Source organism: Eulemur rufifrons, chromosome 8 (assembly GCF_041146395.1).
Source record: "Eulemur rufifrons isolate Redbay chromosome 8, OSU_ERuf_1, whole genome shotgun sequence".
NCBI lineage: Eukaryota > Metazoa > Chordata > Mammalia > Primates > Lemuridae > Eulemur > Eulemur rufifrons.
The window spans coordinates 26,491,258-26,518,927 of NC_090990.1; the positions used below are offsets into that span (position 1 = coordinate 26,491,258).

Here is a 27,670-nt window from a genome sequence, read left to right on the forward strand (position 1 = left end):
CTCGGAGACTTCACATTCCTCAGCCTGTGATAGTTTGAATTGGGTGGCGGCGGTGGCCAGTCCCGTTAGCCGTGGAGCCGCTCCCTCTCAGCTTGCACTTCCAGCTGTGCCTTAATGACACTGTTGGATTAATTTGTGTGTGGCATAAGCAACTGGCAAAAACTGGTGAATCACACACTTCTGCCATGTGGTAGCTGTGGCTAAGATGCAGGTGGACATCCTAGGTGCCCAGAGAAGTCGGACCCACTGGGAGTGGGATGAAGCCCTGAGACGAAGAAGCCAGGAAACCCTACTTGTCCAGCACCAAGACATCTGCCGGGGAGGAAGCCCACATGAGGTACGGGCTTGTTATCACCCCCAATCTTGGCCATCTAGATGGAGACCCTCAGACACCCAACAAGCAGACTGGGGTGTCATCGCCCACCCACTCACTGTCCAGGGCTGGCCTTGGGCAGGAGAGTGACATTCAGATACTTGTTGCATCTGGAGCAACAGGCCAGGAATGGCGGTTGGGGGAGGGTTCCAGGAAGGGCAAGGCTTGCCAGGACTCCTACTCTTGGGCTGCCCTGTCCCCAATCCTGCTGGTGCCCATGAGGAGCCTGTCTGACACATTTACTTATTCCCTCGATTGGTTTTAAACTCACAGGGGAAAGGCAGGATTATTTATCATCCCTCCCGCCCACATACGCACACTCAAACACAAACACAACCTCTCAGACATGGCTTCAGACCGAATCCATAGGGTGAAAAGCACCAAAGCCAAACTATCAGACCACAACCCCGTCAAAAGCTAACCTATCTGGCCGTCCAGTCCCCTGCCCGCCTTGTGACTCGGGCTACAGCCTTGATGCCTGGAGACTGGCCCCTAACCTTGCTGAGCTTCAGCACAAGCCCTGAGCAATCCAACCCTGTGGCCGTGGGGAGACGCCAAGATGCGCCTCCGACAGGACTACGGCACGTCTGGGCTTGCTGTCTACATGTCCCTTCCCAGGTCCACAGCCACGACACCCAGAGCTGCCTCCTGCCCTGGGCTCCCTGGGGTCTGGCGGCCATGGCTCCTCATTGCAGTCACCCTCTGGGGCACGCAGGAGCCGTCAGCGTGGAACCACCACCTGCACCCAGCGTCGCGACCAAGGCTCCGCAGACGTCAGCTCCCCGAGCTGAACCCCGGCCTAGGCTCCTGGACGCGAACTGGGCACGAGTGGCCAGCCCACAGGGGAGCGAGGAACCAGAGGTCTGCCCCCACCCACTGCCCAGACTGGCCGGGGGCTGGCGCAAGCTGGGGCGCCCATCCCAAAGCTTGCACCCCTGCCCCCCTCCCCTGTCATTCCATCCCCCTTGCTCAGGGAGGCTGCCGCGGACCCCGGCCTCTTCCAAACTGTCCGGGCTGCTCTGTCCCCGCCGACCCTCCACTTGCCGGCCCCTGCTGGGGAACCCTGAGGAACTGAGTCAGTCAGTCGGTCTGAATGTGTGCGGTAGTCATGCGAGGCAGCCCAGCCACCGCCAGCCCACACGCAGCGTCCCACACATCCCACAGCCAACCTGGCCCAGGCCGCCCCCCAAACCCCAGTGCTTGAGTACCCTGGGCCGCCACAAGGCCTGCCGGGAGTAGTAGTTCGCAGCCCTTCGGGGCGGAGCGTGGTGGGAGGGACCCGGACCACAACTCCCAGGAGGACCCGCGGTGACGGCGCTGTCGCAGGCGGGCTGTAGGGGGCGCTGGGGGCGAAAGACTCCTGTCGTCAGGAGCTCCCTTGTGATTGGATGTTGCGGGACCGTCCTAAGACGGCGGCTTCTCATTCGTCAGCCTGTGGCAGTGGAGTTTGAATTGGGTGGCGGTTAGCCGTGGCTGGTGCAGCGAAGTTTTCCTCCGCTCTTGTTTTGGAACCACAGGTACGTGCCGGGAGACTTCTTAAACGAGACCCTGAGGGGGACGAGGCCCTATCCGCCCCTAGCGGCTCCTTGCTTCCCCTCCGGGTCTCCGCCGCTGACCCCTGTGCCTCGGTCGCTGCTCTACAGCCTCCGCCGAAGCGCCATGGCTCCTAGGAAGGACAACAGTCGGGCGGCCAAGACCAACTCCTTACGGAGCCGGAAGCTCGCCTCCTTTCTTAAGGACTTCGACCGAGAAGGTAAGGGGCAGGGCCCGGGCCCGGGCCCTCGCGGCTGCCTGGGGCGATGGCGGGGTGCCCGCGGGCCGGGACGCGGGCAGCTCGGATTCATCCGCCCAGTGACCCATGCACTGTCGGCTCTGCCCTCGCAGTGGAAATACGAATCAAGCAAATTGAGTCAGACAGGCAGAACCTCCTCAAGGAGGTGGATAACCTCTACAACATCGAGATCCTGCGGCTCCCCAAGGCGCTGCGCGAGATGAACTGGCTCGACTACTTCGGTAAGAGCTGCTGAGTTTCCCCGGGGCGAGGCGTGAAGCCCCTGTGGTTCTCGTGACACCCTTCAGAAAGGACTTGCTCAAAAGTTACCTCTCAAGGAGGTCTAACATGACTACTTATGGAAAGTTGCAGCTCTACTGCTCCCACTCCCTGTCTCTTCCCTGCTTCATTTTTCTCCATCGCACTCACCGTCATCCAGCCCCCAGGGTAGGCAAACCTTTTCTCTAAAAGGCCAGCAAGCAAATATTTTAGGCTACTTGAGTCAGAGGATTTTCTGTTCGACAACTGAACTCTGCTGTTATAATTCCAAAACAGCTAGAATGAATGGGCGTAAATGGGCTGTATTCCAATAAAATTTTATTTATAAATACACTGAAATGTGAATTTCGCATAATTTTCACACAGCACAAAGTATTTTCTTTTTTAAATATATTTTTTACTCAGCCACTTGAAGAGGGATAAATAAATGACTTAGTTTGTTAACCAGTGCTCAGGTGGAAAAATCACCCCAAGCAGCTTTTTCTGAAGCTTATGGAAATTGCCAACTTAAAAATGGGCAAATCAGTTTTCTTGGCCAGGGGAAAATCGCAACCTGTTTCCTCACTCCCTTGTTAAATGTCCAAGGAAATGTAGGAGGCTGCATTACCTTTACTTTTTCTGTTTTCCTTATTACTAATTACCTAGTATGTAGTCTCCTTCCTGGATAGAAATGCATATTCTGCTCATATATGAGACATTTAATGATCCTTTTGACTTGCTCTTTTATTTATTAAGCCATTCGTTTGCTCATTTCTACAAATACTAAGCATGTTTCAGTCACGATGCTAGGTGCTGAAGATGCCCTGGGAAATAAAACAGTGCTCCTGCCCTTAAGAGCATAAAGCTTAGTGGAAAAGGGCTGTTTAAAAAAAAAAATTCACATACAGTTAAATAATTTAAAATTATAAGTACTACAAAGGAGATAGAATAGAATAGTAGTCAGTAAGCATATTTATATAGTGATTCCTATGCCAGATGGGCATTGTACCAAAAGTTTTACATATGTTAACTAAGTTTGTCCTTATAACAAGCTAATTATTAATATCCCTATTTTTAAAATGACAAGATTAAGGCACAGAGAGATTGGTAACTTTGCTCAAGTTCTCATAAGCTAGTTAGTGGCATTCTCTGTTTGAACCCAGGCATTCTGGTTCCAAAGCCTAAGGTCTTAACTGTTCTAAAGCATGCTATGAGGGTTTCTAACAGGAGACTAACCTAACTTTTTATTTTACATTTAAATCTCTCAAAGACCTTTTCATTCACCACACATTTGCTGTACATCTATTGTCTGCTAGCTTTTTGCCAGAAGCAATGGATATCATCTTTGGAACTCAGTCCAAGGCAGGGGTGGACACTTGAACAGCTTTGAGTAGTTGAGTTGGTGGGTAGGATGAGGGTGAGAAACTAAGCACTTTGCAGTGATCTGCTGAAATAAAAAAATAAGCAGATTTAGGAGTGACGTTTGAGCCGAGTTTTGAAGGCTGAATTAGAAATTTGTTGAGTACAGAGGAGAATTTTAGGCAGAGAAAATACTAAGTATCACAGCACAAAGTCGTGAAACAGTGGCACATTTGGGAAATAATTTGGAGAAAGATTGACTAGATGGTGAAGGTTATTGAATGTTAAATACTAAGGGTTGGACTGGTTTTGGAAAGAAATAGTAGTATTAGGCAAGATGATTTATCATTAAAATCTGATAGTAACTAAATAAAATATTCTTTTTTAAAGCCCTTGGAGGAAACAAACAGGCCCTGGAAGAGGCAGCAACAGTAAGTGACCTGTCCTATTTTTGAGCTTTTGCTTAGTTCTTAAGTCTAGTCCAGTCATAAAATCCAGCCAATGGGTGCTTACTGTGGAAGAGATTCCATAAGGGGACATGATCTGTTTGTGTCAACTGAAAAATTAGAGTTGGGTCAATCGCTAAGTACATAAACCCCAAATATTAATAGTACAAAGGGAGGCAATTCTGGTTTCAGCCAGTTCCTTGCAGTCCTTTGCCCTGAACTTTGCAGAAGTAGAAATCCTCAAGCTCAAATTCCTTTAAGCCCCTGGGTCATTACACTGTGACCTGGCCTGCTAGCTGGGAAAGAGACTATTTTATCTTCTATACTGTAGAAGCAGTGCTCTTACTTGGGACTCTCAGTATTCCCCAACCCTCTCACCCCGTTCCTCCTAGCACCAGCACCAGGATTGGAGGCAGTAAGATGGAGAGACAAAATAAAGAGTTTGAATGTGCTCCATAAATATATATACCTATTATGTACCCATAATAATTTCAAATAAAAAATTTTTTTAAAATAATGGGTGTATCAACAGAAGGAGCAATGGAACCAAAAGAAAAAGAATGGGTGCAAAAAAAAAAAAAAAACCAATAAGATCTAGTATTTGATAGCACAGAAGGGTGACTATAGTCAACAATAATTTATTGTAATTTTAAAATAACTAAAAAGGGCTGGGCACGGTGGCAGGCTGAGTTGGGAGGATTGCTTGAGCCCAGGAGTTCGAGACCAGCCTGAGGGCAAGAGTGAGACCTCATCTCTACTAAAAATACAAAAATTAGCTAGGTGTTGTGGCATGTGCCTGTAGTCCCAACTACTTGGGAGGCTGAAGCAAGAGGATCACTTGAGTCCAGGAGTTTGAGGTTGCAATGAGCTATGATGATGCCACTGCACTCTACCCAGAGCGAGAGAGCAAGAGTCTGTCTCAAATTTAAAAGTAAATAAATAAAAGAGTGGAATTGGAATGTTTCTAACATAGAGAAATGATAAATGCTTGAGGTGATGGATACCCCATTAGCCTGATTTGATCATTACACATTGTATGCCTGTTTCAAAGTATCACATGTATCCCATAAATATATATACCTATTGTGTACTCATAATAATTTTTTAAAACAGAGTTTAGATCTGCACTGTCCAATACAATAGCCACCAGGCACAAGGTAACTATTTCAATTGATTAAAATTAATAAAATTAAGAATTTATTTCCTTTTTTTTTTTTTTAGAAGGCCTATGAATGTAAAGAATTCATTTCCTTAGACATGCTAGTCACATTTCTGATGTTCAGTAGCTACATGTGACTAATGGCTACTGTATTAGCCAGCACAGAAATAGACCATTTCTACCCTTGCAGAAAGTTCTGCTGGACAGTGTTGGGAACTAGTCCATAAATGGGCTTCAAGGTTCCTCTGAAATCATATGTGAACAATGTGTGTGTATACGTGCATTTGTGTACCTTTCTAAGGAGAAATTTTATTGTAGTCTTAATCAGTTTTACAAAGTAAACCCTAAAATCGACATCTTTTGTTGAGTTGATCAGAATCATTTGGAATCTCAGAGTTTGAAGGAGTCTGATTACAAAGGTACATAGTAGCACTGACTAGCAGATCTCCCTCAGCTTCAGAAGTTAAAGGTAATGAGGACCTAGCTGTTCAATGAGGAAAAATTTAGAGAATTTGGGGATGAATAGTGTAGGGGCGGGGTGGGGATAACTGGAGCATAAAATCAAGAGCTAGTAAAACATTGTTAGTTGATGCCTTCTCTCTCTTTGTAATATGTTGCCATGACCCATTTTATTCACCCCGCCACAAACACACCCAGCTGTAATGTTTCAAAAGAATTACCTCTGAGATGAATTACACTTATTAGCTAATACATCTCCCTCTTTTTAAATGGATTAGACATACAGAACTGCAGATCAGAGCTTCTAATGTAATATGAAAAATCCAGTGCCAAGTTGAGACAATGCTAACCTTAACTGATATGATTTAAAACCCAGGAAAGGAATGATAAAAGATGTATAAAAGTTCTTAATTAGGAAGTATGTTGAGGTTTGATGATTCACCAGGAGGACTCACAGGGCTCAGCACATAGTCATACATGGTGGTGATTTATCACAGTGAAAGGCTACAAAGCAAAATCAGCAAAGGGAAGTGCCTGGGGCCAAGTCCAGAGGAAGCCAGGTGCAAGCTTCTAAGATTCCACTCCCAGTGGAGTCACACAGGACACACTTAATTCAACATGAGTGAAATTCAGTATGAGTGGAAATGTTCAGAAAAGCTCATTAAATGCCCATAGTTCTTATTGGGGGATGGTCTCATAGGCATCCTCTGCCTAGCACAGACCAAAATTCTAGACTTCTAGAAGGAAAGCACGTATTCAGCGTAAACCATATTGTTTGCTTAAAGTTTGAGCACAGTGAGGTGTTCTTATCAAGAAATGGTGGGAACCCTCCTGAAATCCAAGTTCCCAGATGCCAACCAAGGCCAACTCTGCAAACTTTCTACATACATCAATCTCAGGTTGCACAGTAGGTGATCAGTGGCCTGCCACCAGTGACAATTTCATAACATGCCAGTTGTTTCTAGAGGTAGCAGAATGTTGGTAGGAATGCCACCACTTCCCATTCCATCAACCATGGCAGACATCATTAATCTGTTATAGCACTGTTTCTTGCTAAGCCTAAGGACGGCCTCAGAATCCTTCTCTGAGCACTTCAGGTAATCCCTACCAGTCCAGAGATGAAAACCCATGCCATTCCAAGTATGTACTAATTATTCCGATATTTACATGTGTCCTGTGAGGAAAGGACTACAAATCATGCCTGCTCTTTGTAATGCCCATAGATATGGCTAGTTATCACCATGAAAAAATCTAATTTGAATGGTGACTGGAAATCTTTTTGAAGGACCAAGGAGCATCTTAGAAAACCTTGAGACCCTGTAGACTTATAAAAAAAAATGAGAAATCTGACACAGCACCAAGTGTTGTAGAGGATGTGGATCATTAGGAATTTGTTTGCAGATAGAGTGTAAACAAGTGCAACCACTTTAGAAAACAATTTGGCATATCAAGGATGAATATTTTTGTAACTTCTAACCCTGTAATGCCCTATCCTAAGGCTAGAAAACTTGGACATGTACATCAGTGCAATGTGACACAGGTATAAGATAGTTCAAAGTAGCAGTGTTTGTAATACCACAAAACTACTGATGGGAGAATGGACAAGTCCATAGTGGTATAATCACAGTGGGATATGATATAGCAGTGAATGCAAATTAACTACAACCACAAATAGTGGTCAAAACAGGCAAAACTAAACAAAATGTTGTTTAAGCATGCACACACACACATACACCCATACACATGTACTTTCTTATTAAGCAAATGAAATGATAGTGGTTACTTCTGGGGAATGACAGGATTAGGAGACTGGTCACCTTTGGGGGAAGAGACAAGGAAAGGGAACAGGAAATGAATATGCAGGTACAAGCAAGTTATTGCCAATATTTTAGGTCTTGGGTTATATGGTATGTTTATGGGAGTTTGCTATATTGCATCATAATTAACATTTAACAGTGTTTTGTTATGTATCAAATAATAGTTTTTTAAATTGTTTTTCATCTTAAAATATTCCTCATATTTCGGTGTAATAAGCCTGGCTTTGTTTGTCACAGGCTGACCTGGATATCACCGAAATAAACAAACTAACAGCAGAAGCTATTCAGACACCTCTGAAATCTGCCAAAAGTGAGTACTTCTCAAAACCCCTTGTTGAATGGAGATCTGAGGCCCGGGGTGTTTGGTTGGCTGCTCAGGCAGGGCCTTGTTGGGAGAGCCTCTTCCCTCTAATGTCTGCGCCTCCATCTTGTAAATCCAAAAATTTGCGTTGGGCCACTGCTTTCAGTTGATTGTACACAGGACTGATGCTAATCAAACTCATAAGACCATGTGTGAGCTAAAATGAAAGTGAAAAAAGAAAAAACAAGCTGTGCTAGAAACCAAACGTTGTTGCTTTCCCCTGAGTTAAATAGAGAGAGAGCAAGATTTAGAGAGGTGTTAGAAGATTGGTAAAACCAACTGGGGCTCTCTGATGTAATCAGCTGGGTTGAATGAGAATTGTAAAAGGAATGACTTTCTCTGCCTGTAATTCCAGGTTGCTCAGTGATCTATCTGTGTAACCATGTCACACGTCCTGCATTCTGAAAAATACTGTCTCATAGGAGAAGTTATATGGGAAACCAAGTTGTGATTAGTGAGCATGGAATCGGGTCAGGATGAATTGTGACATGGATTTAATGTCACTGTCATTAAGCTATAGTAACACAGCGTATACAACTCTTATGAGGACAGACGTGACCTACAGCCAGGATTTTGGAGCTGCCCACCAGGGCACCATCTGCACTGGGCAGGGCCAGAAATATCCCACTTCTTGTTCCAATTTGCCTTCTATCAGAATGGCCTCGTAGAATGAAGAAAGCATGATGAGATTTTTGCTTTCCTAGTGTCATATTCCAGTCCTGATTCCCCGAGGTTATGATGTAATTAGACTTGGATGTTCCTGGAGTTCCTCAGCCACATATTTACAATCTGTTAGGTTACTTTGGGTCATTTCTACAGTTAGGTAATATTAGTTTCTCTTCCGAGTTCCACCAGTTTTGCTTACTTCAGGGGTAGTGGGGATCTTCTGATTTCATCCCTTGGAACTGAACCCACCAGGACCAATGTCAATCAACAGTTAAAGTTGGTTTTGTGCCCTCTTGACCACTGGACTTTGACTACATGTAAGCTACTTTTAAAAAAGATAAATATACGTATATTGTTATTTAATGTATCAGAGTTGCCCCTGACAAAAAAAGCTTAAAAGTTATTTAGTCCCATCTCTCTCCCCATGATCAAATATACATGAATTTTCTCTATGGAATCCTTGGTCAGGATTTTCTAGCTCCAGGTTTTATGTATTTAGCAGTGAGACACTCTCCACCTTTCATCACTAAAGAGCTGAGATTACAAAGCTGCCTAGAAAGTTCTAATTTTGAGCCAAGTTTTTCTAATGGTATCTGTATTGATGCTAGTTCTCCCCTTTGGGGCCTCCTGGAACCATTTTCTACATGACAACCCCTTAAATATTAAAAATTGATATTATTTCCTCTGGAATCATTGATCTTAAAAATCCTTCATACTCCTTTTCCTCCTAAGATGATCATTGTAGTAATACTTTTATTATTTACAAGTAACAATATTTAATTATAACAAGTAATAGGCTAGCTGGGCACAATAGCTTATATCTGTAACACAGCATTTTGGGAGGATCACTTGAGCCCAGGAGTTTAAGACCAGCCTGGGCAACAATAGTGAGACTGTGTCTACAAAAAATAAAAATTAGCCAGGTATGGTGGTGTGCACCTATAGTCCCAGCTACTTGGGAGGCTAAGGCAATAGGATCACTTGAGCCCAGGAGTTCAAGGTTACAGTGAACTGTGATTGGGCCACTGCACTCTAGCCAGGGCAACAGAGTGAGACCCTGTCTCAAAGAAGAAAAATAAAGTGAAAGCATGAACGTTTATTCCCATCAGAAATATCGCACTGTTAAAACTGTTTCTTACAGCACGCAAAGTAATACAAGTGAATGAAATGATAGTGGAAGAAGAAGAAGAAGAAGAAAATAAACGTAAGAATCCTCAAACTGCAAGGGTAAGTAGTCACTTAGGTTGGGGACTAGGGGTTAGCAGGAGACAAGCAAATACCAAACTGAATGAAATAGTGTTACCCACCCAGAACTCACAGCTTAGTAGAGACGGTCCCACTTTAAGTGGCCAATAACAAAAGTGATCATTGACTTGTGTGCAAAGCGTGTAGAACGTAGAAGAGGAAGCTAGCAAGTCTTCCCTATCCCATTAGGACACAGCCAGGCCTGTCAAGGTGAGTGAAGTCCACGCGCTAGAGAAGAAAGGGAAGAGAATTGCAGGAGGAGCTAGGAAAGTGTTCATTTAAGGAGCAGGAAGCAGTTTGGTATGGCTGGGATATTATCTCTCAGGGTAAGACAGAAAGAACAGGGGCCAGATAATGAATGGCCTGTGTGCCAAGCTTGGAAGTTTCCATTCTGTCAGGTCGGTAATGGTAAGTGACATCAGATTGGTATTTCAGGCTGGTCCAATGGTAATGGGTTATCAGAACTTATTAACATTAGTGTCACTAAAGTTGGTATATAACCCCACACTGCTAAATTTGACTGGCTTAAAAAAAAAAAAAAAGATTGGTATTTCAGAACAGTATTCAAGATAAATGGGAGAGGAGGAAAATGAGATGAGGAAACCAATCAGGATACTGTTAATTCTTGAACTGAGGCACTGTAAAAGGAAGGGATGGTTTTGAGATAAGTTTTAGAAAACAGAATTGGAATGGCTGGTGGAGGAAAGGAGGCGTCAGAGATGACGACATGGTTTCTAGCTTAGGCAGCTGCCATCCAGTTGGGACCCAGCTCTAGAGTCGTGCTGGGTTGGGGGAAAGGGGAGCACGTGTCACTGCTTGACACGTTGACTATTCAGTACTTTTCCAGGATATCTAGGCTAGACAGAAATTTTAGCCTGGAGCTCAGAGAGAAGTAGGAGATCGAGAGACACTGCCTTCTGGATCTTTAGGAGCTTGTCCTGGTGTGGGAGTGGAGACAGTTGTGCAGGGCAAGCAGGAAGGGAGGGAGGCTGAGGTGGACGCTAGAGGGAAGGAAGAGAGAGAAGTTCCTTGGACAGCCAGAGAAGTAGGAAAGACGCATCAATTGTGGAGGATAGGGAGGAGAGAATTGCTAGAAGATAAGGAGTGATTCTTGTCGGGGGACTCCCAGGACTCAGAAAGGAGAGGACTGCAGGGACTGCCTTGGATTGGGATGCCCTGAGTGACCTTCACAACAGCCTTTTATGTAAAGTAGTGGGGGACAAGTCAGGCTTAAATCAGTTCAAAAGAGATTTATTTACTTTTAATCTTGGCAAAAATCCTCTATTTTGAAGACCCAGCCAGTAGAAGTCCTTAGTTGATCAGTTATGTTCTGAACTTCTTAAGTCACTAAACTGTAATACAGACCTTATTATATTCAGTATTAACTTTGCCTTCCGGCATTGGTTCCCTTCCCCTCTGTTATTCCCCTCATCCTTACCTTTTCTCATTTCTGGGCTTTTTGTAACCTTAGCTGCATTTGATTGTGACTTCAGGTTAAAAGGTGTCCTCCATCCAAGAAGAGAACTCAGTCCATACAAGGAAAAGGCAAAAGGAAAAGGTAATGGGTTTTCTAAAGTTAAATGTGTGTTTTTGGTTTTATTGGAGAGCCATATATGTCGTGGCAGAAAGTAGGTGTTGGAAAGGGTGGCTAGTGTTCAATTGGAGCTTAAAATCACTGAATTCTTGAGTGTCCTAGCTGGAGGGGCCTCTAGAAATGGTCTAAACCAATACCTTCTCCAGTTATTCTGAAGATATTCTCTATCCTTTCCTGCTTTTTTTAATGCAAACAGAGAGTGGGGCCTAGAAAGGTATAGTGAGAACTGCATGTTAAGCTTAGTTGCCTGACAGTCCCTGTGCAGAGCAACCCCACAGTCAGTCACAAAGTGGCTGTCACCTAAAAATTAGTTTCCCGAAATGTTCTGTCTGTCCTGCTAAGTAAAGAATCTCCATGGGCTTAAACTGATTATGCTGGACCCTACTATAAACCATGGGGGGGGGGGAACAGCTTAGGAAAGCAGTGACTGGGATGCGTGTCTGTGAATGCATTTCTCCCTGAGCACTGTGGCAGGACATAAACCAGCTGCCTAGCACAAGGGCAGGAATTCCAGCTAGGGGAGCCTTCGTATTGTTAAGAGGCTGTCTTCTTCCTTGCGTTTGTGAGCTTGGTTGAAAAGCTGGGTTCTGGAGGCAGACTGCTTGGGTTCAAAGTTCTGGCTCCACCCTAACTGGCTGTGTGATCTTGGGCAAGTTTTTTAAACTCAGTATGCCTGAGTTTCTGCATCTGTAAACAAGGATGGTAACAGTGCTTACCCCCTAGGGTTGTTGGGAGGGTCACGTGGGTTGTGTGTGCAAGGCGCCCAGAGCAGTGGCTGACCCCGTCAATGCTCTCCATGTGTACTGCCTCCACTCTGCTTCTGCTGTCCTCAGACCTGAGAGGAGCGTACCTGATGGCCATTTCTTACCTGTAGGTCAAGCCGTGGTAACACTGTTACCCCAGCTGTGGGCCGATTGGAGATGTCTATGGTAAAACCAACTCCAGGCCTGACACCCAGGTTTGATTCAAGGTGAGTATGGACAGGAGTGCTTGGATTTAGTGGGAACCCACCATTGAACATGACCCAGAGAAGAGGAGTATCTAAAAAACACTCCCGAGTCCTTGGCCGGAGATGCCTTGGAAAACAGTAGCCTTCTGGGCTTCCCAGTGTTTGCCTCTCCTCTGAGTGTAGGTTCACCCATTTTCAGTGGCAAAATGATTCTTTATCTGATGAGAGGGAGGTGACTGTTCTGCCTGTGATGACTAAGAGATCTCTATGTGACTTTTTTGGCCTTTTCTGATTCAAATCAAGAGGTTTTAAAGGAGGAGTAGGTAATCTCCTGTTACCCTTGATAGGAGTGAAAATTGATACTGCCTTTTTGGAGGCCAACATAAACAAGGATGTCCTTGCAGCATAAGTTAATACCTTCCAAAGGGGCTAGTTGACTAAATAGAAAGTACTGCATAGCCATTAAAAGAGACTGGATCTGGCTGGGCATGGTGGCTCACACCTGTCATCCCAGCACTTTGGGAGGCCAAGGTGAGAGGATCACTTGAAGCCACAAGTGCAAGACCAGCTTGAGCAACATAGCGAGACCCCTGTCTCTACAAAAAATACAGAAAAATTAGCCAGGCATGGTGGCATGTGTGCCTGTAGTCCCAGCTACTCAAGAGTCTGAAGCAGGAGGATCTCTTGAGCCCAGGAGTTTGAGGTGGCAGTGGGCTATCATGATGCCACTGCATTCTAGCCTGGGCAACAGAATGAGACCTTGTCTCAAAAAACAAAAAAAAAGAGAGAGAGAGAGAGAGACTGAATCTGTATGTGCTGATAGGGAAAGAGCTTCATGATCATAGAACCTCTCCAAGCAGGTTGCTGTACACTGTGTACTATATGATCCTATTTGCTTTTATATACATGGAAAGTTTCTGGAAGGATAGATAAGGAATTGGGGGTGGTTATGTCTGGGAGTGGAGCAAGAAGTGGTTATCTCTGGTATAGGAAGAGTGTGGAAAATTTATTTTCTACTTTTAGTTCCTGCTTTTCTTTACTGTTTGTTTTTTCACATGAACATGCAACAAGACATTTAGGGAAAACTAGGTAACAGCATTTTAACTGTCTTGAGAAAGTTAATATAATGATGTCATCTCTGAATCATCCTCCTTTGCCCCTGAAAAATTCCTCTTGATGAAGCAGTTGGCCATTCCTGGAAACACGGTAACTAGTTGATTTCTGGATTTGTGTGTGGATGGTTGGATGAGTGTTCCCATACAGAGTTTTGGACCTTAAATTTACATGGATCAGAGTTGGCTTTTGCTAGATGTATGTTTGATAATTACAACCTCCTTTCTCCAGCTGTGTTTAGGCATTACTGCTTTAAAAAAAATTTTTTCTAAATTTAGAACTTGCCTTCTTAGAAATATGTGATTTGAAAACTGCAGCTTGAGGCCAGATGGGGTTTGGAAGGGCTCATAGAGCCTGGTGTCATTCAGTCTGCCGAGCCATCTTCACAGAGATTTTCCCACTCTATAGGGTGTTCAAGACGCCTGGCCTGCGTACTCCAGCAGCAGGAGAGCGGATTTACAGTATCTCAGGGAATGGCAGCCCTCTTGCTGACAGCAAAGAGATCTTCCTCACTGTGCCAGTGGGCGGCGGAGAGGTGGGTAAAGTATTTCCAAGGGAACCCAGGCCATAGTATGCTGCTTAGTCAAGCATTTCTCTTCCCTGGGCCATCACCTACTTCTCTCCCCGAGTCTTTTCAGTTGCATGGGCCCTGATCTCCACACCTCTGCAGGACTCAGGACCCAGTTTTCTCTTCCAGGTCAGAGGCCCAGACTGGGCTCCATCTGTTCATCAGCTAATGTTTGCCTATCTGATTATAGCAGGCCCAAGATGTAGAAGACATGCTTCCTGCCCTTGAGCAGTCCAGCAGTCAAGATGCGTTTGAAATCATAGTCTCTGTGATAAGTGCAATAATAGAGATATTAAAGGGAGTGCAGAGGAAGGCACTATTGGGGTCTATGCTTAGTCTAGAAAGGGGAACACGAACTGTGCCTTCAACTTTGTATGACTTTGAGAGATTCTGAAGCAGGCTGAGCTGAGTCCTCCAGGCTGTGCAGAGCAAATTGCTGACCTTAGCCACTATCGAGGACAGGAGGGTTTGTCTCAGATGTGGTCTGCAGGGCATTCCGAAGCTAATGTGTGGACCTTTGTGCCCAGGTGATCCAGCCACCGGCCCAGCGATAGTACTGATTATGTCATTGTCTCCTCGGGGCTAACACCCCCCCTGCCTGCCTTGCCATCTCTCCATCCTAGCCATTTCCTGCCACCAAGTGCAGGATATCGGGGGACCCCCTGTAGCATACTGGGCTGCTGGATGGGGGTTCCTGCCCTAAGAGACACGCCAGCTTAACCCACTTTCCTCCATACAGAGCATGCGATTATTGGCCAGTGACTTGCAGAGGTTCAATATTGCACAACTGGATCCAGAGGCCTTGGGAAACATTAAGAAGCTTTCCGTAAGTCTCGTTTTCATCTCTACACATAGGATGCCTCCAATAGCTTTCTTGGTTTGCCTTTATTTAGAATTGTCTTTGGGGTCTGAGCTAATAGTTTTATTTATTTTGAGATGGGATCTCAGTATGTTGCCCAAACTGGCCTTGAACTCCTGGGTTCAAGGTATCCTCCCACCTCAGCCTGACAAGCAGCTGGGACCACAGGCATGTGCCACCACGCCTGGCTTGGGCTAATACTTCATACTTAGAATTGTGTTGTCTCCTTTTCCGCAAGGGATTTTGACAAATATCCTACTTACATTGCAGCAATTCTCTTCCTCAATTGATTTTGAGTTTTGGTCCATCCCAGGGTACCTGCCACAGAAGTTCCACAACAGAATCATAATTCTGCCCCATTCAGGCAGTTAGTGCTAGGGTACGTTAGGCACTAGTGACTGCCAGAAACTGAAACTTCCTATAATAGCTCAAGAATGATGGGAGGGGCTTGTTATCAGGAATCTCACAGAACGGTGGAGGGAGCTGAATGGCCAGGCCTCCAGAGCCGGGGGTGCCCCTCAGCAACAGGAGGCCATGATGGGCCTTCGCTCTGGTGCGCCAGCTCCCGTAGCATCTCTGTCCCTGGGGCCCACGCCCTCCCTTCTCCTGCACATCTTCATTCCCGGCTCAGCAGATAACCCTCTCCACAAGGCTCTTGGTTCTGCTCTCTCTTAACATTGGTTTGTAGGTAGCTTTGGGTAACTTTAGTGCTTCAGTGCCCAGCACTGTTCAGTTTCTTGTCTTAGTTTAAACTCTCAAGAGGAAGAAGTTAATCAGCTCTGCCAAGGATGAAACTTCTTGGTCCAATCAGCCGTGGTCTTGGCTGGTGGATGGGAGCACTTAGGGCAAACGTGGCTGCCTTGGGCCTTGCCTTCTCTGGGGTCTGAATGGTACAGCCAAGAAAGGGGACGAGGCAGAGCTGGTTTCCCAAACACGTCTTACTGAATATAGGCGCAGTGCTGAGATCCCACACATACCCAGCCACCCAGATCTTGTGACAGTCATCCTCTAACTGGACCTATAGTATTGCTGTTCCCGAGTTATTTCATGATACCTTCACTGTCGCATTTGAGATGTTATTTTACTCCTTTGTTCAAATGAGAAACAGGTTCAGAAAGGTTAATTAGTGTGTGATACAAGTAGAGGATGGAGGGGTGATTCCCTCAGTCCTGTGCCCGGGCAGACTATGAGTGGTTAACTGGGCAAGCACGCCAAGTGCCATCTTCTCTAAATGACCTGTCTCCTTTTCTTTTCAGAGCCGTCTCGCCCAAATCTGCAGCAGCATACGGTCCCACAAGTGAGAAGCCAAACTTGATAGGATGGACTTTGAATGGGCACTTCTGGGACCCTAAGAGACTCCTTCCCTTCGGGCTTACTGTTTGTTTGCGTGTGAAGTTCCAAAGCAGGGAGCGGTGTTCCTCTCGGGGAATTCAGGAAGGGGGAGACACACTGTTCCCACATCAGTTAGATAAAGCTTTGCTGTTCAGCCCCCCAACCCAGGTGACCCCAGCCACTGCCTGCTGCATCATGCAATGGAAACTTCCAGTCATTCTCCCTGCTGAATTCTCCCTGCTCTCTGAGCTGCTGCCTTCTGCCTCCTGTAACTCATCACCCTCTTTGCCCTGCCCTACCTGCAACAGAGGTGGTGTGAAAGAACCCCATGTTCTCAGGAAGGCTGCCTAGCCACCCTCTCCAGAGAACCTCTGCATCTGTCATTTCTGCTCCATGTATGTTTGTGGCTGTGGTGTTTAGGCTCAGAGAAGTGAGGGCTCTGGGCCATGAGAGGGCAGGTCCAGGAATTGGCCTGGGGGACTATGCAGATCAGCAGAGTGGAGCAGGACACACGTGTCCCCTCCCACATCCATTCCCTCCTCTTCCTCCTCCTCCTCCTCCTCCTCCTCCTGTCAGGGGTGCTATATGAGTTTTGGGATCTTTCGTTTGCTGTACCCAGTAGTTCCATCCAAGCTGACTCGTGGCAGACACAGTGCTTTGTGTTTATCCCTGTTTACTGAAGACCAAAAATTGGTTTGGAGAGCATGCATGTCTTGCTCCTCTACCTCCCTAGTTAGTGGGAATTTGGATAAGGGAATTGTAGGGCTTAGATTCTAGGAGTTTTCTGTGGCTGGCTGCAGAGTGACCATCTCTGAGCTGTCCGTGGTCCCTGCCATGTCTGTAGACTCTTCAAAGAGCACCTCTCTCTTACAGGGTTCGTGGGGGGCAGTGTCATTTGTCTGGGGGCCTCATTCCATGTGTTTAACCTGTGCCCTGGACATGGACTCATTAGGAGGAGTCAGCAGTGAGATCCTCGTGCTCCAGCCAGCCTCTCTGCCCAGGGAATCAGGCTGTGTTCCAAGAATTTAGGAACTAGAGTCCTCATCCCCAGGCTTGAGGGCACACGGTTTTCTCATGTATGGCTCTTTGTTGTATTTGGTCTTATTTTGTAACAAAACCTTTCTAGTAATTCAGTCCTGTTCAAGTTGAATTCTTTTCAAGTTTAATTCTTTCTGTGAGGTTTTTATACATATTGTTTTTCTGAATAATGGTATGTCTAAGCTGATTTGTTCTAATCAGAGCTACTGAAAGGTACCTACTTTCAATAAAGTCTGGTTTTATGTTTTCTTTTATAATCAGTATTCACCCTGCCTGTCCTGTCCAAGCTGTGCTCCGTGGACTCTGGGAGACAGTGTGGAGCTGAAGCCACTGGCACAGGGGTATTTAGACAGCTGATTTCCTCTGAAGATGTGAAAACCTTTACCTGAGCCAGAATCTCTCTGATATCTGTAAGGGGGGCATCACCTCAAGATCCAGGGCATTGGTAACCTCAACCCCCAGCAGTTTCCCCCAACACCTTTGTTTCCATGAGTTAGAAATTCATATCCGGGAGGACAAAACCTGGCGTCTCTATCATAGTTTCCCTGTATGGGGAAGTCCCATTGGCCAGGAACAAAGCAGGGACAAGAGTAATTCAGTGATGATGTTGCTCACTTCCCAAAATTTCTGGGGCCCTGGCAAAGCTGTTTTCCTAGAACTCTTTCTATGTTGAAAATGATCAACAAGCAATCCGGGGTCACACGCAGCCTGGTTATTAGGCACTGACAGTTGGTGGAGGAGCCCTTTGGTAGTAACGGCACAGGAAGGAAGGTTACTCATTGCAGGTAAGTAACCCAGTCTGCAAGTCACCAAACCTGGGCCTTTTGCCTTTTCCTTCATCATCTGGCGCAGTGTTAAGAGCCTGACATCCAGGAAATGCTTCAGATCCGACTTGCCTTAGCCAGGCTCGCCCTGTTTCACTCCATCTGCACCACTGCCTACCTGACTCCAGCTGTAGGAAATGCGCGGTATGCAGCAGGCATCTAATCAATGCCTGGGACTGAGCCAGGGCAGGCTGGCTTAGAAGGCAAAGAGTTCCCCATTCCAGGATTTTTAAGCACAGGCTGAACTGTCACGGGGTTGGGACAAAAAAATGTAAACCTCACTGCCAGACCACAGGCTCACTTTCACCCTCACTGTTTGGGTTGGTTTGGGGTTTCTTTCTTTCTTTCTTTCTTTTTTTCAAATTGGTTGCTAACCATTTAAAAATTGGGAAATTGCACAGATTGCTAGTTCGTGTGTGTGTGTGTGTGTGTGTGTGTGTGAGAGAGAGAGAGCAAGAGAGAGGACATCACCTAAGCATTTTTTTCAAAGCATCAGATAATGCCTTTTACTCCAAGGATTCAGTGTCCCCATCTCCGCCTGTGATGAGGTCACATGCCAACACAGGGCTCACCTCCACAGTGTCCCACCACCAATGGAAAACAGAGTATGTCTCAGTGTCCACATGTGTACACATGCTGGGAAGTCGGTTTTCCTTTTTTAATTTCACACACTGTGACAGTTATTGTCCCATACCTAAAATTCAGCATGACGTGCACTCAAGGTTTTTACAGTTGCTAATTCATATGGCTTCAGAAATGGAAGGACTGACAGGCAATGTTCAGAGAGGATTCAATCAGAACTGGGGGCTACACTGAGCGCCCCACTTAATGGGAGTCTGGAACCCAATTTGCTTTGGCGAAGGTGCCATGTCCCTTCACAGGGTTAGGCATGTTCTCAGCCCTTTGTCATCCCTGCCTGCATCTCCTCACTTACCAAACAAGCTGCCTCGTCCCCCACCCCTCCCCGCAAGCTGCAGCCTGTGCTTCTTGCCTTCCACACGTTGCCGAAGCTCTGTCTAGCCCACATCTGTGCTCCAAGGTCCAGACCCAGATATCCACCTGTCTCCTAGACAGCTCCGCCTGCACATCCCACACGCGTCTCAAACCGCATCCAAAATTGAACACGTCATTTCCTGCCCCCCTGCACCCCAGGTACTGTCTATCTCGGGGAAGGGCACAGCCTCCTCCAGGATGCCTGCCTTCGTGTACTGCTCCTGAGACTGGGTGACATACTTCTCTACCCTCCCAGGGCACACAGTGCCTTCGCTATGGCACTCCTGATCACACCGTCCTGTGTCCTGGGACATCTTTCATGGCAGGAACGGTGATTCACCTCTACACAGAGAGATCTCAGACACATGCTCTGGACACCCCACCCCAGGAAGGGGGGCAGAAAACCTCCCACACAAGCTACACAATGGTTAAGCAACTGTCACTCAAAGAGGCACCATATCACAGACAAATGTTTATTATTTTGTCCTGCTGCATATAGAACCCAAGAAATATAAAAACATCTCCAGAATTAGTCAAAGGAAACCCCTCCCACTGGCCCCTCCCTCCCTGGATGGGCTCAGACCAGGGTGATGGGGGGTTGCAGGCCACCTCCGTCTGTCCGATGAACAAGTTCCATATAAAAATAGATCTGTAAAGGGCCCCCAGAGAGCCATCGCCCCGCATCACACCAGTGCCTATGCAGGGCTGAGGCCTGGGACCCATCAGGGTTGTGGGACCTCATTCCTCAGTGGAGGGGAGATCTACCCTGGACACCGAAGTCCTGCCAACACAGCCAGCGCCCCTCTGCAGAACAGCTGGGGCAGGGGGAGCGGACTTTGCCCTTAAGAGAACAACTGATGTGGCTGGAGATGAGGATGAGGCTCTGTCTACCCAAGAAGAGACACTGGTCCTATGTCCCTGGATGTGTGGAAGACACCTGGCAGGGGACCCCCTCAAAACCCTGTCAAAGATAGTAGTCATATCTCAATCTCCCCCAGCACTTCCAAAGTCTCTGAGCTGGGACAAGTGCTCAGGAGATGGGGAGCAAGGGCTGGGGGAGATTCTAAGGAGAGAGGAGCTGCTGCTGGCAGGTGAGGCCAAAGCCACTGCCATGAGTCACTGTCCCCCACCACCGGGTGCTCCTCAAGATGCGCTGCACCTTCCAACCTTTTGGCTCTTTCCCTCTGCTCAGACTCCTCTTGTCCTAGGCCTACCACCATCTCAGCTGCTGCAAACTCCACCCATCCCAAGCAAAGCACCGCCCCCTGCCACCTGCAAGTGCGTGTTCAACTTACACCTGAGCTGAGAAGCCTTTCTAGACAATCCCCAATATGCACACATCAAAACACTGTCCATCTGTCCCTGCAGCCCACCCTTCCACTGACCCCGAGAACTCTTGCGGGGTGCTGGGGGAAGGTCCCCTTGAATTGCCCCTTGGTACCTGAGCTCATCTCCCCATCTAGTCTGAGCCCTCCGAGGGCAGGCTGTGTCTCACTCACCTCTTTCCTCCACCCCTTGTCTCCTTCCCACCCGACCCAAACACACAACCAAGCAGAGCAGGCACATGTCGTTGATGGGGGGTCGGGGGATGCCTGGACAAATGCAGGCCCTGAGGCCTCATCCAGACCCAGCTGCCTTCCTGCCGCCCTGCAAAGGCCCTGGCTTCCCGATCACCACTGCTTCCAGACGCCCTTGTAAGGAACTCTGGAGTCAGCTCAGCACAACCACTTCTGCGGTGCTTAGGAGAAGCCAGAGGGAGGAGACCTCCACGGAGGCTGGGTAGTGCCAAAGAGCAGAGCTTGCCAGGGAGCCACCCCTAGAGGATCCCTGGGCTGCACAGGGAGGAGTGCTGGTGCCACAGGGCAAGACCAAGGGCTCTCCAGAGCCAGCCTCATCTCATTCTGACCACAGCCCTGGCCCTGACTCCCTATCTGTGTTCTGGGGGCTAAAGCAGCCGGGCAGAGAACACCCCGCTGTGTCTCCTCTTCACCATCCCCCAAAGCTGGAAAGCAAAGCTATTGGGGACCTGGGGAGATGTCCCTTCATGCTCTTCCCAAATGTCCCAGCCACTCAGTTCATAAAAGGAATACAAATGGGGGCCTCGTGGGCCCAGGGAGCACCAGGGCCTTGTCCTGGCCAGGACTCTTGCCCTCACCCGGAACCGTCAGCCAAGGCAAGGACAAGCAGAAATCGGCTCCTGAGTCTCGGGCCCTTGGGGTCCAGCCCTGGAGCTCAGCACCATCTGCGCCTGCCTGGGCCTTGACCAGAGTCCAGCAGGCCCCGCCAAGGCACAGGGAGCGAAGGACCTGCCCCTCCAGCCCAGCCTCCCAGGCCTGGGCTGCCAGGCAGCTGTGGTCACTGCCGGGTTGAATAGGAGCCCCTGAAGGACCCACACCGTCTGACTGGCCAATGGGTCCGTGGGAAAAGGGACACCCATTGGGGTAGGCCCCAGCCCCCAGTGGGTGTGGAAGACAGAAAGGGCACAAGCCAGGGCATTTTAAATCTACCGTCTCCCGACTCCAGCCCTGCCCCAGCTCTGTCTCTGAAACCCTGAATTTCCTCCCGTTGATATCTCAGGGGTCCTCCTCGATATCTCAGGGGTCCTCCTCGGGGATTGGAACCTCTTTTCCGGGGACACTGAGTTAGCAGAGGTGTTCAGACCGGGGAAAACAGGAGGAGCAGGCAGCGACGGGGGGAAGCCGTGCCCCAAACCAGCTCTGGGCCCAGGAGGAGGAAGAGAGTGCTCACTCCCACACAGGTGGAGGGCAGCTTGCCAGGGTCCTCTGGCAGGGCTGGGGGCCTGGGCCCCCACCAGAATAGTGGCGGCCTGCTCACACCTGCACCCCCTGGCCCTGCAGCTGGAGAACTCGGGCCTGCAGGGCGCTGATCCCGCTGAGAAGGGCCTCTCGATGTTCGGCCGAAGAGATGCCCAGGTTCACCAGGTCCCTGGAACAAGGGCTGGTCACACCCAGCAGTTCGGCCCCATGCTCTGGGGCTCTCCCTCCCCCTCTCTGGCCAGGGAAGGGCCCAGAATCAGGACAGGCTGGGGCTTCCCATGTGGGCAGGGGCAGGCCTCTGGCACCCCCAAGCCCCAGCCCTTGACCTTGGCTCCTTGGACTCACTGGGCGGTCATCTCAGCCACGGCCTCCAGGCTCCCATAGCCAGCTGCAGCGAAGCTGTCCTTATAGCGGCACAGGTCCAGGGCCTCCAGCCACGCGCCCACAGAGCCAAAGGAGGGGAAGGTGGAGAAGGCACGGTCCGCCAGCGGGGTGGGAGGCCTGGGGACCAGAGGAGCTGTGGTCAACCAACAGCTGGCATCTGGGGTCAGGACTGGCTGCTCTCCTGAGCAAAGGCCAGCTGCGGAAGGGCAGCAGAGGGCGGGCAGCCAAGCCCTGGGGCTGGGCCTGGCTTGAGTGGGCACCATGCATCCCCAGAAGGGGTGAGGGTTTCAGATACTCAGGCAGGTGAGGGCAGAGCCAGTTAAAGGTACTGGGAGTATCTGCGACAGTCTAGGGGTTGGGCATGCCTAGGACAGGTTGGGAGGCAACCCAAATCTGGAGCAACTAATATTAATTTCACTTATTTGACTTATTGGAAACACAAATTTGTTAGGACTATAACCAAATACATTTATCCAGCCAAGTGGGCACTATGCCCAGAATATGTGGGGCAAAGGCCAGGACAAGTTCAGGTGACTAAGATGGAAGTGAGGTAAGATGTGCCCGAGGCAGGTGGGAGTGTTAGATCCACCTGGAGCAACTGGGGGAGGACAGGCGGGGGGACCATACTTGGGACAGTAGGGAGACACGGGCGAGAGGCTGGCTCACCTGGTGCGGCTGGGCTAGACGGGAATGTACCTGGGACAGGTGGTTGTGGCACACTTCGGGGCTTCTGGGTCCTGCACCATCTTGCTCAGGATGCTGTGGATCTGGGAGAACCTGGGCCGCTCGCCTGGGTCCTTCCGCCAGCAGTCAAGCATTAGTCGGTGCAGGGGGGTGGGACAGTTCCTGGGGGGTGGCAGCCGGAAGCCGTCCTCCACAGCCTTAATCACCTGGGCCGCAGGGGACGGGAGGCTTTAGGTTCCCGGAGACACACACACACCATCCCAAGGAGGATCCCGGCAGTGGCCAGGCAGCACAGGAAGCAAGTAGACAGGAAAGAGGAGGGGCGGAGCTAGGAGGTCAAGGGTCAATGGGCAGAGGTCAGAGGGAAGAGGCTTGGAAAGCGAGGAGCTGGAGCCACGGGTCACTCACATCTTGGCCAGACATGTCCCAGTAGGGCCGCTCCCCAAAGGCCATCACCTCCCACATGAGGATGCCAAAGCTCCACACGTCACTGGCGGAGCTGAAGTGACCAAACTGAAGCGTCTCAGGGGCAGCCCACAGCGCCGGGCTCCGGCCACTCTGCGGGTGGGCGGGCAGGTCAGGGCAGGGAGGAACGAGGTCCCACGCAGGTTTCCCCTCCCCACCGAGCCCCAGATCCAGGCCCACCTGTCATGCTCCCAGGCGACCCCCACTGCCAGCTTCACACCTGGGGAGGGCACACTAGCTGACCACGCGGTGGTGTCCACGCTGGCATGCATTCAGGACCAACCGGGGGGAGGGGCCGGGTGGGGGAGTGACCTGACACAGCAGGGATGGGAGCGGAAGGGGGAGATGGGGGCTCCAGGGCCGCTGGGTGGGAAACAGGAAGAGCAGGCTTGGCTGGGCAGGGGCCCTCACCATGGTGGTGTACACAGCCTCAGCCCGGTCCCGGGGGCCCCGCCCGAAGCCAGAGATCTTGCAGGTGAGGCCGCTGCTGACCAGCACTCGGCGGGCCGCCAGGCCCCGGTGAACGTAGCCCATCTCCGACAGATACTTCATGGCTGACGCCAGCCCAGGCAGCAACCCCACCAGCTGCCCAGCCACCAGCTGCCCCTCGTGCCGCTGTGGAGGGAGGAAACTGAGGCTAGGGCTGCACACTCGGATCCTCTGGTGCTGTATGACACCAGGGAAGTCACCTAGCCCTCTCCGGGCTCCACTTTACCCTGTGACCACCAGGTCAGCCTACCCAGTGGGGACGATGCCAGTTCCAAGCCCCACCAAAGAGAAAAGTGAGGGACCTCCGTTTTAGAGAATAACATGGTTGGTAGCTCCCTGGGCCCAGGCCACTCACCCTGAGGAAGCCATCCAGGGCCCCCAGGCTCAGGTACTCAGTGACGATCATCAAGGTGCTTCCTGTGCCCAGGGATGGGGAACACACACGTGATAAGCGGCCTGCTCCACCCTGTGTGCACACATGCTGCCCACAGGGGCCCCAGACTGGGCCTGGAGAACCAGAACCACGGCCAAGCTCCCTAATCCTGCATCCTCCTGCCCGGCCCGGGGTCCCCTATGCCAAGGAAAGAAGAGGAGGAGTCTGTATGGGGACAAAGGCCAAGGTCAGGAGGTGCAATGAGTCTACTAAGAAAGATTATCTAAGGTCAGGGTGATTCACCCCCAAGAGCATCATGACAAGTTAGAAGGTCATTCTGGGTCAGAGCAGCCACTCCGGGAGAGTGAAAGCAAGCTGAGGTTCCCGGGGGTGACCCCCGCCCCCCACGGCTGAGGGAAGCGGGCTGGAGCACTGGGCCCTACCTCGGGTGACAACACCCTCCAGCCGCACGATGTGGCTATGGTCGAACTGTCCCAGTGTGAGGGCCTCAGCCAGGAAGCTGAGCCTCTGCGAGTCGGAGGAGCCGTCCCTCAGCGTGTGCACGGCCACAGGCAGCTCCTGGCGGCCGGGGAGCTGCAGGCAGCCGCAGCACAGCTCCCCAAAGCGCCCTGTGGGGAAACAGCACTTCAGACACCCCCTGGAGGCCACCACCCCAGCTGGCTGAGCCGGGCAGGCTGAGCAGAGGAGACAGTGACTCTGGATCACAGGCTGTCCTGAGTTCAAATTCTGGTAAACTGGCTCCTTGAGATGTTTCGGACCAAGGACAGTCCAGGGACCTGTCAGATAACTGGGCCCCTGGGCCTGGGAGTCCAGATGCTTTGCTGTGGGTAAAGGTTGTAGAACCCTGGGGCAGGGAGAGGAGCCCAAAGGGTGTTCTGGGGGACAGGTGGGAGACAGGTATGGGGAGAGGGGACTCCAGAAGGAGAGCAAGATGGTGTTTATTGGGCTCGGGGTGCAACCTGAGGGGCCTGCAACATTATGAAGCTGGGGGCAGTTTGTGGGTCATGAGGGGGACACTGAAGATACGGAAGGGGACACGGAGTGTCCGAGGGGGAACAGGAACTGGAATATGCCCTGAGGGGACACCATGAGTATAAGGATTCGGCCAGTATATGGGAGGAAGAGACCCTGAGGAAGAAGAGGGGCCAGGAATGTTTCTGGGAAGGGGAGGAGATAGGATTTCGTGGGAGGGAGGACCCTTAAGAACTGGATCCACACACATTTCTGAGAAGGGACAAGAAGAAAGCAGAGGGGCTTCGGTAGTAGTTGCTACAGGCAGGGATGTGCTCGAGGGGGATCCTGAGATGCGTGCAGGTCACTGGGGAAGGGTAGGCCTGGGGAAGCACCGGTCAGTGTTGGTTTTGTCGTTGTTGGGTTTGGTTTTAAGCAAGAAATACACAACAGCCAGGATGATCAGAGAAAGCTGAGGCTACTGACACCCGCCCGGTTAGTCACGCCACTGTGGCTTTCCCTTCCTGGAGAAAGGAAAAGACCCAAAGGGAGAGGTTGGACACTATATGTGAAAAAATAGAGGATTTCAGATTGTCTAATTACAAAAGGCAACTTCTAGAATCTTTAAAAATAAAGGCTTTTGTCATTTAGTTCTTTGGTTGGTATAATTCTAAAACGCTTCAATCTTAAATTTCTCTTATTTAAAAATGATACTTAATAAGATTAAGCTGTCAGTTTTATAAATCTAAGTGGTTTTTTAAAAAAAAAAAATTCTGGTAAACTGAGGATCAGCAGCGTGACCTCAGATCACATCGCTTTCCCTCTCTCGGTCTCAGTTTCCCTCTCCGTGAAACAGGGACTCCTCCCTGCCGGCCTCACAGGTCTCCAGGCCTCAGAGAGAGGACGCTGCACAAGCCAGTGCACCAAAGCCCATCAAACCCAGTGTGACCCAGGACAGAGGATGATGACATCCATTCTGTCACACTGCCCCTTTCTGGCTTCTGTCCAGCAGGTCTGGCAATAGTGTCAGGACAGTGTCGGATTCCTGGTGAAATGGGCTGCCTTCTGTGAGCACAGGGGACTGAGAGTTTGCAGACAGGAAGAGAAGCAGCAGACTGATCCTTGGAAAGCTCCCACCTACTATGGGCCGGCCCTGTGCTGGGCTGCGAAGTCCCTACATCAGCTCCCTGTGAGGCAGATATGTCCATTTCACAGACAAGAAACTGAGGCTCCGAGCAGAAGGGGGACACTGATTACTGGTCAGTGTAGAGCCGGGACTACAGCTCAGGTGTGTCTGGCCCCCAAGCTTGCAAAGGCCCCTGCCCACTAAGTTACCAGTGGTGGTCTGCAGAGGCCAACCCTGACGGGCCTGAATGGAGGTCTCAGAGTGACGCTGAGGCCGGGGAGAGAGTAGGAAGGCAGACCCTTTCGCCTCCCTCTTCCCTGAAATCTGGTGGGCCACGGCCTTTCTGCATGGAGGCGGGGCTTCCAGAAATGGGCGGGGCTTTGGGTGGAGGGGGCTTCCGGGGTGGAGGTGGGGACAGGGCAGAGGCGTGGCCTATATGGCGGGTGGGGCGGGGCTTGCCTGCTCCCAGGCTCCTCTCCAGAGTGACGCTTTTCGCATCCAGCTCCTTGGCAAAGAGAAGCACAGCTTGCAGCGGGTCCCCGCAGCTCTGGGGGTCCAGGAACGTGCGACGTGTCGGGACTTTGACTGGGAGAGAAAGAAATGAGCCTGAGGCGAAGGCCCTCCATCTTCGGGGTGGGACAGTGGCAGCGAGGAAGAGGGCTGAGGAGCAAGGTAGGGTGGAGCCCGCCCCTCCCCAGCTGGGCCCGGACAACTCACAGTGGAAGTACAGCTCCTCTTCATCGCCGGCGTCCCCATCTCCTTTGCCATAACTGCAGGGCCTGGGGGAGGGGTGTGCAGAGTCCTTCTTTCAGCCAGGCCACCCCAGCCCTTCCCAATTCACATGCACTGAGGGCGGGCAGCACCTCTCTGTCCCTTCGAAAAGACAAAGTCTGTGCCCCAGGGGAGGGACCTTCTTGTCCAGCTGGTTTGAAAGCTTCTCCCCACAGCACGTGTACAAGCCTGGCCCCAGACCTAACCTTCCCCACCGCCAACATTTCTACCTATTTTCACTTCCACACACCATGAAAATTCTTGCAACTCCGGAGGCATCCAATCCACACCCCTGGCTGCAAGCCCCCTCTGGTGTGGTGAAAGAGCATGAATAAGACAGGCAGACCCTGCACTTAGGGACAGCTTCCGGTCTGGAGCGGACAGCGGACATGGAGAGTTAACTACAAGGCCACTCACAGGTCCCCAGCAAAGGAGGAGGGCCGTG

The 27,670-nt window shown here is 49.9% G+C and overlaps 2 protein-coding genes across 2 annotated transcripts in view; one reads left to right on the top strand and one right to left on the bottom strand.

Annotated features, from left to right (window-relative positions):
* Positions 1 to 74: 74 nt before the first annotated feature.
* Positions 75 to 17,419, top strand: CDCA8 (cell division cycle associated 8). Its single transcript, XM_069477703.1, has 12 exons — positions 75 to 337; positions 1,089 to 1,234; positions 2,017 to 2,126; positions 2,258 to 2,386; positions 4,152 to 4,192; positions 7,880 to 7,952; positions 9,811 to 9,896; positions 11,408 to 11,472; positions 12,383 to 12,478; positions 13,979 to 14,105; positions 14,878 to 14,964; positions 16,254 to 17,419. Exons 1-12 carry the CDS (start codon positions 206 to 208, stop codon positions 16,296 to 16,298), a joined length of 1,137 nt encoding a protein of 378 aa, XP_069333804.1. The 5' UTR covers positions 75 to 205; the 3' UTR covers positions 16,299 to 17,419.
* A 4,566-nt stretch (positions 17,420 to 21,985) lies between these two features.
* Positions 21,986 to 27,670, bottom strand: part of EPHA10 (EPH receptor A10) — a 38,895-nt gene continuing 33,210 nt past the window's right edge. The window contains exons 9-17 of the mRNA XM_069477704.1: positions 27,172 to 27,233; positions 26,914 to 27,039; positions 24,800 to 24,985; positions 24,339 to 24,400; positions 23,906 to 24,109; positions 23,438 to 23,587; positions 23,042 to 23,235; positions 22,307 to 22,462; positions 21,986 to 22,130 (exon numbers count right to left, since the gene is read on the bottom strand). Of these exons, the coding sequence (XP_069333805.1) occupies positions 22,016 to 22,130; positions 22,307 to 22,462; positions 23,042 to 23,235; positions 23,438 to 23,587; positions 23,906 to 24,109; positions 24,339 to 24,400; positions 24,800 to 24,985; positions 26,914 to 27,039; positions 27,172 to 27,233 (1,255 nt within the window). The 3' untranslated portion in view covers positions 21,986 to 22,015. The remainder of the gene's footprint in view (positions 22,131 to 22,306; positions 22,463 to 23,041; positions 23,236 to 23,437; positions 23,588 to 23,905; positions 24,110 to 24,338; positions 24,401 to 24,799; positions 24,986 to 26,913; positions 27,040 to 27,171; positions 27,234 to 27,670) is intronic.